At 43.7% G+C, this 13,846-nt stretch overlaps 1 protein-coding gene across 9 annotated transcripts in view; it reads right to left on the bottom strand.

Moving 5' to 3' along the window:
* The window catches only part of VMP1 (vacuole membrane protein 1), a 56,614-nt gene that overhangs the window by 17,382 nt on the left and 25,386 nt on the right, over positions 1-13,846 (bottom strand). For all 9 annotated transcript variants that reach the window (XM_052688697.1, XM_052688693.1, XM_052688694.1 and 6 more), the window contains 2 exons: positions 11,975-12,106; positions 596-676 (listed from right to left, as the gene is read on the bottom strand). In XM_052688697.1, coding sequence (XP_052544657.1) covers positions 596-676; positions 11,975-12,106 — 213 coding nt within the window. The remainder of the gene's footprint in view (positions 1-595; positions 677-11,974; positions 12,107-13,846) is intronic.

A 13,846-nucleotide genomic window follows, 5' to 3' on the forward strand; every position in this document is an offset into this window, starting at 1 on the left:
ACATGATCTGATCTGCCAGATACCCACCAACAGAGCAGGGAGCTGCAGCATGCATTTGACACTCAGTCAATTTTGGGAACCTTAGCTCAGTTCCATCTAAGCCTGCTGCGAGAAGCTGCTTGCACCCTGAGTGAACTAACTCTTCTTAGCAGCTTTCCCTGTGCATGCTAAACTACAGAATAAACTGTTCTATTAAAAAAGCCACCCAGGAACTGAGGAGATCTCTGTGGCACAGTACTCTTCTGATGGATTAAAAAGGAAACGTTGCCATTCCAAGGACACTATTTTGCCAGGAGAACTAGCATCATGAAGCCCAAAGGTAAAGCTGAAGGAAGGGTAACTACTGCCAGCTGTGCATTCATGCAGTAGTCACTGTGTTTGGTACTAATCTAGGACTGGAGTTTCTCCATCCCATTGTACTTTGCCATACCACAACCATCCCATTTCCCTGCGCAGCGCAGAGAACACAAATAGCAAACAAGATGCAAAGATCATACGGACTCAAACAAAACACAGCTCAGAGCATTAACCTCGCTGTGCCACAGTCAGCCTGCAACCATTGATCACAACCCCTCTGCCACTGCAGTGCACTTACGGAGGCGCAGGCCAAAATGCCGAAGAACCCAACTTTCTGTACCAGGTTCTGGACAGCCAGCTTAGCCCGGGAAGCAAAATCCTGCAAACAAACAGGAGAATGTTATTAGTGAGACAAACCTAAACTGAACGCACCTCAAAATGTACGTGATTGCAGTATCCTCCTTGCTTTGGGACTTTCTCATTAACAAAAAATGCCAAACTGAAATGCTGTGCTTAGAGGGAAGAGAGAGATGGTCAGTGTCAAATCCTCAACATTTTGAGTTTTTGGTGCTCCTTCCAGAGATTGCTCTCCAAAATTCTGCAAGCAGTGATGAGTTCAATTACTATGAAAACACATTTCTAATGCTTATTGCTTATTTGAATCCTGAACCAAACAACAGACATCACTTCTCACGCCAGCTTAAGACCTGAGATGATCTGCTGTGCTTTTATACCCTCTTCGAGCAGCAGTTTATCAACACTTCAAAGCCGTAAAAATCATTAACAGCTTCTCAAGAGAAATCTTATTGACACTAGAATTCGATTTCATAATAAAATCCAATAAATTAAATACAGCAACTTAAAGGAAAAAGCCAAAGAAATGACACTTCCTACATCTTGGGACATTTTTTACCTCAGCAGAATATGAAAGGTTTTTAGAAGAGCCCCAAAGGTACAGATTTGCTATCTGTAACATGGAGCAACACCTCAGGATGACACATCCTGGTACGTGAACGTCTCACTGCAGAATGGAATACAATGATTTACAAACATTTTTTTGTCAAACGCTGCTACTTATAACAAAATCCCATAGCTTAGCAGTGAGCTAAGTCCGAAAATCTTCCAACATCAAGGGCAGCTCCTTCCCAAACTACAATTCCCTCGTCGTGGTTTTACATCCAACAGCCCAAAGCAGCCGAAGCAGAGATGAGTGCAGATGGAGTGAGCAGCACACAGCACTCAGCCCCACGGAGCACCTGAGATGTGAGCTGCAAAGCATGCAGCACTGTGGTGTGATCGCAGCTACAAGTAAAGGCAATAAACTCCACACGTGGGGGAGGCAGCATGTATTCCTGTTCCTACACCCACAGCTAACGCAGCAATACATTTGCAGTGCTGTTTAAAATGAAAAAACATCGCTGTCCTTCCAATGATAGCATCTCTTCTTTGCCAAGGTGAACAGAAGCAGTGCCTCCTCTGCGGGGATTTCATAAGATGCCTGCCCCAAACTAACTGAGCTGAATGTGACCATGGCCTTTTCAGTTCCTAATTTTTTTCCACCATTTCATGATGCTCACAGTGAAAACACGACTTACTCTTTCACAAGACAAGCCAGAATTTCTCACAGCTTTGTAAATCTCATAATAAAGGATGTTTAAAATAAAACATCCCACCGTTCAGATACATCCAGGATGCATTTCAATGGAAGCAGTTAATGTTTTCCTTTTAACATGCTGACCCATTACCAGTGCACTTCTGTATTACTGCTCACAAGCAGGAATGAACTCTTTAGCAGGGGATCCATACATTAACACCTGCAGTCTGGATGGTTTAATAAAGCAGTAAGGTGTAAGTGTCATTTGATTCAACATACTGCAATTACTCAATACACCACAATTCCATACAGGCTGACTGTATCACCCTCATGTCTGCACAGGGCAGCAGGTTGGTCACATTTCTGAAGAGCAAGCAGCTCTCCTCACAGGATTTCTACACAGCTGCAAAACGCCAGGCTGCCCAAAATCCCCTCTGCTCACCTCCAGCTAACAGCCTGAAATCCATTCTGCTCACCTCCAGCTAACAGCAGGACCTGCTTTAAAACCAGCAACCAAAGTGCTGCAAAGAGGGCAACAGATTTGCTTCAGGAAAAAAAAAAGTTGTGACCATTTTTTGTCACCTCATTAATTTGTGAGTTTTTATTTTTAATTTAAAACTTAGATCCTTTTTTTTTTTTTTTAATAGTTTGTGGGGTTTTTTGTTCTGTTCTGTCCTATTTCTTCTTTCCACATTCCTTATCTGTTACACAGTGACCCACGGAAAGCACAGCTTTGATGGTCCTTCAAACTGCACTGGGGAATTTTTCTTTCTGTTCCAAACTTTCTAAATAAGCCAAAAAAGATAAATTTGGGACATTTTTCCCCATTTCCCATGGTGTGGCGTCGTCACAGAGAGAAATAATTTACATGGCAATGTACACAACAGAAGTATATCTTTGAATCTCCACATTTACTTCAATGTAAACAGGTTCAGTTCTGCTCATTTGCTCCCTTATATTTCATTAGTCAAATCTCTGCGACATCTGCAATAATAAAAAAAAAACCTTCCAAGTTTCATTTCTCAGAGCATACGATCTCCAGTTTCACAACTTTTACCTATTTCACAACAGATTTTTTGCTGTTCCAAACCCTGCACGGGGAACATTCCCTTCACTAACATTTTTTTTCTAAGCATTCGAAAGAAAAGCCAAACAATTTCCATTATTTACTGCTTAAAAAAAAAACAAAAAAAAAAAAAAACAAGAAATGTCAGAGAAAGCCATAAAAGATCAGCTACTTACAGGCACAACATATCCCCCAAAATGAGAGCACACGGACCGGAGCCGACTCTCAGCTCAACGTGATTCATTCCCTACCGCGATTCGGGACTTTTGCTCGCTACGTCCCTCTCAAAGATGATTTGTTATTTTGGTTTGGAAATAGGTTTCCTGTGACTGCTGCAACACAGGCGAAGGAAGGTTAAATGATTAAACATTGCTTCATTGGGTTAATCATAAGATCTCAACAACTGGAATGGAAATCAGAGGCATCGAAAGGTCAGAGCTGGAATTCTGATTCACACATCTCAGCCGGCGGCCTCGGCAAGCTTGCTTCACATCTGCCTTTGTGAGCATCCACTCCCATTAAGACAGCCCTGCTTCTGGGAAAAGGAAAAGGGAAAAGGGCAATCTTGTCCTGACTGCAAGGCTTCTCCCATTCTCTATTTTACCTCGCTTCCATTTTATCAGTTAAATCACTATTTCCTCTTTCTCCCTTCACTGTAAAATAAAACGCAAAATAAAACAACTCGGTTATTTCAGCGCTGAATGTTTCACTGCATTTAGTGAACAAACTCCAGCTCACATGAAGTTGTGACCCTTTTTCCTCTATCACGTTGACTCAGTATCAGCACACAGAAAGGTCACAATTTATTGTTTACAAATTGGGAATGCCTTTTTTTCTTTTCTTAATCTCCAAAAACAGATTGCTGATGGACCAGAGCAATGAGCCAGCTGATGGCGAAGGAGCTCTGAACAGGACTGGATCCCAGCCCTCACAGAAACAAGCCACTGGGACTTCAGCACGAGATATTTCCTTGAAAAGCCATGAGATGGGCCTCTCATAACCACGCAGTGTAACAGTTCATCTTCCATCACGAAGTTACAATCCCTTGTTTGGAGCATCAGGAAAGCTGTGACCCTCCCCAAACCACGAACCCCATGGCACGCAGGCAGCAGTGATGGCTGTCAGCTTCTGAAAGAGATGATGTGAGGCTGACCTGAGCCTACGAGAACATTTGCTCTCTCAACTTCTTTCTGCTATCACAATAAGCACTTTACAAATACATTGTCAGCTGTGCTATGGGCACCAATAAAGCAAGAAGAGGAAGGCCAATAAAGGTGGGGAAGGGTGGGACAGCATAGCTTCCATGTGAGGAAGAATCAGACAATCACTCCAATATTTGAGCATAATATATTATGCTTACCATATTTTCTTACCAGAAACAAAGTTTAATAATACAACTAGAAACTTCAGAGGAGAACATTTTTCTCCCAAGACTGAAGGCACCGTATGAAGCGACCGTCTCAGATTATGAAAATGATAAATTCCTTAGCATCTAAAAAGCTGCCTACAAAGACAGCGCTCCTTTTTATGTAAAAATCTGAGTTATGTTAAAAATGAGCTGCACGATATTTTGTCTCTTCAGCTTTCTATTACAGCACAATGGAATCAAACACAGCTTATGGGAGAATGACCATTTGAGGTCAGGCAGTCAACTCTAGAATTTCAGAAAACTGGGAAGAATTATTAACTCATTGAAATAACATATTAACTGCAAAAGGGCAGCTTGAAAGAAGACAGACAGCTACCTATGGGCTGAGAGGTTACAGCAAACATCCATGCAACAGAAGCAGCAGCTCAGTCAATGTTTAATGATCAGCACAGCAAACTGGAATTAAGATGAGAAGAAGATGAAGATACAGTCAGTAGCTACTGCTTATCACTGCAAATAGATCCCTACTCAGGGACCAGAAATGCTGTTTCATACCCTTCCTGCATGACATCAAAGGTGACAGATGTACTAAGCTGCAAAGGGGAACATTCTGCTAGTGGTGCATGGCATCCTGATCTCCCACTCCTGCAGCTGTGGTGACTCTCAGCATCTTCATGTGCACAGAAGGAATGTGGCCCCACACTTCTGTTCTAACTTTCTCAAAAATAATCCCAGGTTCATGCAAGTAAGGGGAAACGAAGAAGGAGTATTTCCATGGAGAGAAGACGGGGGAGAAGTAAGGTTTAAGCTTACTTATCACTAGGAAAGTCTGGAAAGAAAGGCTCTCTAATGAAAACTGGGCTGTTAGAAAGTTACAGGTTTTCAAGACTTACTGAAAGCACCTAAGGGAAGGTGGCAGAGCAAAGCAGCACCGGCATTTGATACAAGGTGTTAACATGTGACAGGCATAGGACAGCCACTGTAGATTAAGAGAAGCGGTTCAAATTCTAAGCTTGAGAAGGAAATAAATTTCACAAGAGGTTTGGGTCTTTGGTGACATTAAATTCAGGAAAAGGAACAGTGTAAACATACAGAGATGCTAAAAGACAAATACACATCTTTGGTGAAAATGAAAACACAATTTTAGGAAGTCCTGTATGAAATAGGATGAACAGCAATGAAACGAGGCCCTTTCACAGGCTTTACCAGGATTAAGCAGACTATTAGCATCAAGAACTTGTGGGTATTTTTTCAGTTTGTCAGCCAGCCATGGAACAGACCCAGCCAGCTGTGCAGTCTCCTGTCTTGGAGGTTTTCAAGAGCAGACCTGATAACACCTGAGGAACCCGACCTCATCGCTGACCCAGCCTGGAGCAAAAGCCTGGGCTACAGACCGCCTGATGTCCCTTTCAGGATTAATTTCTCTGTGATTCCATAGCGAGATACGAGCAGCCACCTACAGAGAGAAGAATGAAGCAGAAGGACAACCCAGCACTGCAGTTCCCACACATCAGACGCTGACCTCCGCAGCCTTTGCTTCTGCAGTTGGAAGCGTGCTCTGGCATTGCCTCCACCAACGTGCCGCCTGCCTCAAATACCACTGAGCTGCACAGTGAGTGCTCATTATCTCAGAGCTGCCATCGCAATTAGCTGCTGTGGCCACAGCACTGTCAATCTGCTTACAGAGCACGATGTGTGCTGCGGCATTCCAGGATATTGCTGACTTTTTTTCTTTTTTTTTTTTTTAAATCCCTTACATACTATAAAATCCTATTTTTGCTGGGTTTAAGATCCGGGCATTGCAAGGAGGGGCTCGAGAGAGCTGGAATTAAGTGAGTTATTACTTTACTTTAGCCATCGTCATCAAGAAAGGAAGCAATCTGTGATAACCAGACACACAGATTGACCTTTTCAATCCCTTACAAAACAGAGCCACAGTCACTAGAAGTGAAAAAAGCCACACTTTCCCCAAAGGGAACTTAGAAATAATTTAAGGAAGAAGCCCATGCACAGAAAAAACACTTGTTTAATAAAAGTAAACGATTTCATACACAGCTGAGAAATCCTTTTGCACACACCAGTCTTCCTAGTCAACCTAGGCAGCAGATGTGCAAAGCTAAGCATACCTCTGCTGGTTTGCCCTGGGAAGGAGCAGAGGTTCCCAGACAGCTTAGAGAAGTGGTCTGCATACCAGACTCTTGTACAACACGGATATTTAAACAGTGTCTGGAGCAGGGAAAACAAAAAAAAAGGCCACGATACCATAATTAATTTGTATCAGTTATTGAAGGTGTTCCCTGAAAAACAAATATTTGAAGCAGCTTATGTGACCCTAAATTCTGACTGGCCTTTCTCAGAATACTGAGCTCTTCAATTCAAATTGTTCAGCCTTTCATTTATTCCTTATCTTCTTCAAAATATTTCTGGGCCAACAGTATTTTAGAAGCGACTTCCTACACTGCAACACAACCTGTCTGTCCACACAAAGTGAAAAATAACTCTATCTATTAATCCATCAAATGAAATAGTAGAAATTCTTACGTTAATCTGAATATTTCCAAAGAGCCCTATGGGAAGACATGAGAGAAAAACAGCCCAACTTTCTTCCCAAGCAGATCTGTAAACAATTTTATTACTTTTTTTTTTTTCCTCAGATCCAAATTTTCCAGAGAAACTCACCCATGCCACACATTACTTATCAAGCAGTAACTGCTCCTTCTCTTTGAGAAGCTCACAAAGCTGAAAAAGCCCAAATGACTGTGAAAGAGTGAAACAGAAGTGCTCTAGACCAAGCAGCATGCAGGAGTTACAATAAACTTGGTATATTCTTTCTTAAGAGGTCACTTTCTGTTGCAGTGTGACTTATTTGGCACTACAGAACTGCTGTGAGCCAACAGCCAAACACTGAGTGAAAATACTGCAAAGCAATCCCGATGTCTTCAGTGCTTTGACTGATTCATGTACTTTCACACTGAACACCAAAAGAAGGCAGAAGGCCTTGGACTTTTAGCTAACAGAGCTATCACAAAGAAAAGCTCAAAGAAGAATGTGAAAAAGTCATCTCTAGATTACCATGAGCAAAGCTAACGCTGGGTTTTCCTTATCTGTAAGCAGGTGTGCAAATGAACAGAACAATGCAGCCACAATGCGGCACAAGACTGCCAGCGTCCAAAGAAATGCAGCAAGGAGGCTGCTCACACATTTCTTACTCACAGCTCCCATTGTCTGCCCTGTGCAGATATTAACTCTTTGCTCCCCCCTTCCTGAAGAAGGTCCCTCTATCAACAGTTCCCCTATTTAAAGCTTTCGCTGACCCACTCGAAGCTCCAAAGCTTGATTCATTTTGACTTTACATTCAATTATGGGCTAAGATAAGGAGGGGAGAGACCTCTGTCCACACATTAACAAAAGCACACACTGATCTGCATGCAGACAAGCCTCCTGGTGGCACCCATCGGGCTGCCCAGACCTAACAGAGGAAGCTGATGAGAAAAGGAGGAGATTGAAAGATCGAGCAAGAAACATGACGAGCAGAATTTGATGTTGGGTTTCAACAAGTTACTTCTGGGGGGGAAAAAAAAGAGAAGTCAATGTTTTCCAGTTATTGTATACGACTTTACCACTTCCATTTTTATGATAACTGCTTTATAGAAGGCTCTCTGTGGTCTGCTTTAACTTCTTCCTTCTTGTAAAGAATACCCTCAAAAGCTTTTGCTTAAGCCAGCAGCAGCCCAGCAGTCTTTCCCAAGCAGAACTCACCAGATACCAATTGTTAGTTTAATCATGGGAGAGATCCATTTTTTAATTTGGCCACCTTTACACCGCTAATTAGGTAATATTTTGCCGATTAGTTGAACCCAATCATTCCATTTCAGTGAAGTCACGGTGTCGTGTCGGAACACAGTGCTGGGTGCTCCGAGTCACCACGGCTGGGTGTGGTGAGCGTACTTTGTTCTGCTCCTGCACTGGGAGACCTGCATGAGGACATGGAAAAGCAATCCAGCTCAAGGCACAGGACCTCTGAGCAGAGCTGCAGAGATGGGTTTCGCATGTGTCCGACTGCCACTATCACAAAGTTCATCTCTTTAACTCCTTGCAGACAAGAAGCCGCCTCTCCGAGCAGGAAGTTGTTTGGTGGAACTCCTGACGCAATGCAAACCGAAGCAGTTGCAGCTTAGTTTAATACAAACCCTCTTGAGTCCACGTTGACAAATTCTTTAACAAGCCCTGTGGTTACAGGGAAGCTGGTTTCAGTCTGAGTCACTCCTGTTCAAACAGTTTACTGGAAATGGAGGGGAGGGGGAATTTTCAGAGAAGTCATGTGATGGCCAGACAAACCACAACCAGTAAAGGTTCAGTGGAGGCAAAAACAGGTCCCAGCAGCAACGGGCAGCCAGTGTGCAGATGGCACTGGTCATTTACCAGGGGTCCTGCTGCACCCCGGCATTTCTGTAGATTTAACCCTTTGTCAAGTTTGTGTCCTTGCAGAGGCAGGATGCAGCCTGGGCAGTCAGCGAGCAGCAGGGGCTGACAGTAACACAGGCAACTCCCAAACATTTTCACGTGGAAATTTGGCTTGCAGAGAAGCAAAGCCTAATGTGTAAATAATTAGTTTTTTAAAATATGCTACTTAATGAATCCAAGCACTTGATGTCATTACGGATTAGACAGATAGCAAAGATTTTGGTACTTCTCTTAGCAAAGAGTGCTGTGGCACTGCAAGGCCCACGCAGCATCCCTCAGCAGGAACCTCGAGGGCAGCTGGCACTGAGCTCCATGTGCACCAGAAACCTCTGCCAGCTTATGGCACTTCAGCACAAGAAAACTCAAGAGCACTTCGCAATCAGCAGCCGTTAATCACGAGCAAAGGAAAAGCCCTGCACTCGGGTGCGTGGCCACAAGGCACAGAGCTCTGCTCGCACTGTATGATCAGCAATGTGCTGCCCCAGCACTGAGCAGCAGATTCACTTCCCCTAATTGAGAGGTTGGTTTGAACGCAGTGCTGCAGATCCCCACTGCCACGAGGGAGCTCTGCTAAAAATCACCGCTGCCCTGGAGTTTGACTGGAAGAGAGTTCAGAGCAACTGGACACAATTTTAAACATGTATAATTCTAAAACAGTGCCTAAGCACTAACAAATCAGAGCAAGCTCTGCTCCTGTAGCATGCTGGGCTCTGCATCGTGTGCAGCTCTGAGAAACGAGAGCCCTGCCTGTAAGCCACACTCCTTCTCTGGGACAAAGCCACTCCATTTGAACAAGAGCAGCCACAAGGCAGGAGAAGCTCTGGAGCTCAGTGTGTGCAAACAGGACTGGCTCAGCAGCACACACAGATGCTTGGAAAGGAGAAGTGAGTGTGCTTTAAAACGAGGGGCTTTTCCAAAGTACAGCAATGGGGAAAGTACGAGGCAGCCTCGCATCATCTGCAGGATAATGGGTTTTCTCAAAACCCAGCTCAAGGAAAAAGGTCACTTGGATTTACAATTGACACAGCATCACCCAACAGACTCTTCAAAGTAAAGTAAATAATATTTCACTCCATGCAGTTTTGAATGGAGGACTAGAAGAGAATTAACAGTGTAAAATTTTAAGTTCCCTTTTTTTTGGTGGTTGTTTTTTAAGCTGCCAAACTAGCAGGAACATTCCCCCCTCAAAGATCAGTCAGGCTGGATGTTCAATTCATGGCCTATTCTCACCATAGAAGATCCTCATCTGGTTCTCAAAATTACCATTGTTTTTTGAGAAACAGCAGCAAGCAGCTCTAAACAAAACACACGCAGGCAGAACGTCAAGCTGTTTGGCTGTGCCTCGTAGGCATTCTCTACTCAGCAGAAGTAGAGGGGGAGGCTATTCTTCCAAACCCAACGCACCCGATTTCACGCCCTTCAATACGGCAGGCTGAAGCGAGACCTTTCTGCTGAGAGAAGGCTTCTGTCACTTGACGTCAAACAGCCGTGCAGCCTCCATGGAGTGACACACTTGTCACATTCCCTGCTTTCATGGCCATAAGACCTAAACCTGCAGAATGGCACAAGCTGATGTAGGTAATAAAGACTGTTACTGAGCGATTTAAAAATAGACTTTATAACTGGTCACGGAGTTGCAATTACAGAACAAATAGTGATAAGCTGTGCTAACGATTGGGATTTACTCAAGGTCATAGGAATAGGCAGGCCTGCCTCCCACAGACATCTAGCAAAAACACGATCGATGCCAAAAGCCAAAAGGAAGTCATATTATTAAGTGGAAAAAACTCAACTGTCAGTTTTATAAGTGCAATACAATTTAATCACACTGTCAAAGCCTCATGTTAAGAGAATTTTATAGAAACCAAACCACAAGTGTAGTTCAAAAAGATTTTTTTTCTTTCTGGCTATCCATCCACAAAACATGTTTCAATCCCAACTCAACTGTCAAGAAAATAAAATCAAAAATACTGTTAAATAACAGCACCATTTCCCTTAATGAGTGACACAGTGCCACCCGTCTGCTCAGAGCAGTCCATGCAGCCAGCCACGCTTTGGCCTGTCCTGACAAAACGCTCTCTAGCAAAAACTTTCTGCCCAAGAATCTCACTGTGCATTTTGCAAACGGCTCTGGCTGCTCCCAGAGCTTTATGTGCTGTAATTTGCTGGGAGTTTCAGTAAGCACAGATAGCACCTCAGCTCTCAAGTCATGCATTTGACTGGTGGTGTTTCTTTAAATGGGACGTGCGTTTTATACAGCTGGGGATTACTTTGCCAAGCAAAGACTGACAGCACAACAAAGACCAAAGCAGTTTTGTTTTTCTTTTTGCCCCCTTCCACTACATCTTCAAAGAAACAGAAGAATTTACTGATGAAATAGCAGGAAAACCCTATGGAACTTTTTAGCAGGGGAAGGCTCTCATAAAACACAGGGCTCACTGTTATCATTACTAGATTGCACTCAGTATTTCCAAAAGCTTCATCCATTATTGAGGAGGGGAAAAGCGAAGTATTTATTTATATCAAGAAAGTTCCCTAGCAGAACAGTTAATGGCTATGGATGGCTTCTGAAGAAGATGCAAACTCCTGTCCTGAATGCAGAACTGTAACATCTGACTGACGTACAGCATCAGTTGCAAACCATGTTATCACACAAATGGTATTTAATCTTTCAAGAGAACAAATCACAAGATCAACAACATAAAGGGATTCAGGGCAGTTTCACTGCATTTTTCACATCAGGAAAAATATGTTTCCTCTGACTGATGAGGCTGTCAGCAGCCAAGGTCATGTGGGGAGGGATAAGCTGACTGACAGTCACCTGGCCCAGGGAGGTTTTAAACGCAGCTTTTCCATAATCATGTTTGTTACAGCCTCTCCTCTGTCACCAACCTGTTTGCTTTCTCTCTACCTATACTGTGCTGCCTTTGGAACTGTAAATAAATGCAGCATTCGTAGCAAATGCTTTGGCTGCACTACCACACGTGCTTCAACAAGCTCAATTCTCAATCTCCTACCCCCAGAGGTATCTCTACCTGACGGAGAATCTCCCTCCACCCCTGGGAAGTCCCTTGTGTACTTGCACCAACTGATCTTGGGCCTATTCCCATTTCACTGCAATGGTTATTTACTCCCATCTAGTAATGCTGTGTTTTATTAATTCTTTCTTTTGCACTGTTCTTACTTGTGCAGTCTCTGCATGTTCCAGCATCTCCTCAAATTCCTGGTACTCTTCATCATCAGGTTCAGCACCAGAGAGCCGGGCTGCCCTCGCCATAAAATACGGAGGCAGCTCTCCGATGGCTGTGCCAGCACCCTGGGAAGAGAATAATCCAGATTTATTTCTCTGCTCTCAAATGGGAAACGCGATATGCACAGACAATTCAAAAGGTTAGAAGCCAGAGATGTGTGCCGCGTTATAACTGCAGAGCTGTGCTTTGAGGAGCTTGCTTTCATCCACCAGGACCGCTTTTTCCTGACATTAAATAAAAGCCACTAGCTTTGAGATCCCATTTTTCCATATTAGGGAAATGCAGCTTTTCTCATTGCAGAGCCACACTGCAAGGTCACTGCCGTGAGCCCTGCCTGCCCTGGGGCCAGCATTGTGCTGCTCTGGGGTGCTGCAGCCCATCCCCATCCCACTTTCTGGCCCAGCCCGGCCATCTCGCCTCCTGCACGGAGCCAGGCACACTTGCCAGCATGTGACAGCTCCTGCACAGCCTGCACAGCGATCTGGGAGCTCCTCCCCTGTGCCGTCATGCAGTTTACTTACGGTTCACAAAGTCATGAGACCTTGTGCAAGTGTTTATTAGAAAACAGGGTCAAGTTTTACTACAGCTATGAGCAAGGAAACAAAGCTCGATCTGGAGATTTCTCTCTCCTTAAGATGGAATAAAGAAAGCCAAGAGAACCAGAGATGAAAGCAAGGTTCCTTTCTCACCACAGGAAAATTACATTTGTTTTCTCAAGACATCAAATGACTCATTTCAGTCTTGTGGGTAAATACAACTTTAGCTTAACCAAAGAAAAAGAGCAGAAAAGAGAGACGACCGAGACTGAACATATGGATAAACAGAGGCTAATGAAACAGGAACTTGGATTAAACTCAGAATAGTTTAAATATAGGACAGGTAACACACAATAGTCGGGCAGCACACTGGAAAAGTGCTAAAACTGAGCTGCACGCAGATGGCTTTTCTTTCTTAGGGTCGGGAGTGAGTAACAAATGGTTTTCTATCCCTTTGAAGCTATGTAAAAGCCTTTCAATTTCCTTTGTTCCCACTACTATATGCAGCTGCATGTGAGGGAGAATTCCAGCTGCTGTGGGTACTCCAAACCAACAGGTTGTGGCTTTCCATCCCGCCATTCTCTGCAGTTACCCCACCTGCTAAGGTCTCACTTCAAGCACATCATCACATCATGCCTCGTTTTCCACAGCAGAAAAGCTCAAACGGGTGCAACAAGCTGAACTTCATTAATCTGCCTGCTGCTGGCACAGGGGGGAGATCAGTCTGCACACAGTAGCAAGGATGGTTCAGAAAAATTCACTTGAGGTTATGTTCTCAGGGTGATGCAAGAGCAAAAAGTCACATTGCTCCTCCAGGCTCTGCCAATTCGCCTTGGCTTCGTTCTGCTAGCTGAGGAAGAGGTTTGCATGCGTGTACTGGACGTGAACTTTCATTAAAGTGGATCAGTCACATGCACATTACAAAACATCTCCGAGTTGCAGCAACATCATATGATTGCAGGGCTACCCAAGATAGGTTCCCTAAGAATGTTTAAGGAAAAAAATAAAGCAAGCAATTAAGGATACAACCCAGTAACTATTTAACTGCTTTCTGTAACATTAGCTCTGTAACACCGAATAAAAGTTCTGCTGGCTGCAAATTGGAAAAGCAAATAGGTGCTGAGCAAAATTCTTTTACACAGTATATTCAGAAAAGGAAATGGGGAAATGACTCCACTAGAAGAGTTGTTAGAACTGATTTTGTCCCAGTCAGGATACAGGCTGCCTGTTCTGCTAATCCCCAGCAATTAAAGATTTTTATTCTTTCCC

This window comes from Tympanuchus pallidicinctus, unplaced genomic scaffold (genome assembly GCF_026119805.1).
Source record: "Tympanuchus pallidicinctus isolate F22 unplaced genomic scaffold, pur_lepc_1.0 scaffold24, whole genome shotgun sequence".
Taxonomy (NCBI): Eukaryota; Metazoa; Chordata; class Aves; order Galliformes; family Phasianidae; genus Tympanuchus; species Tympanuchus pallidicinctus.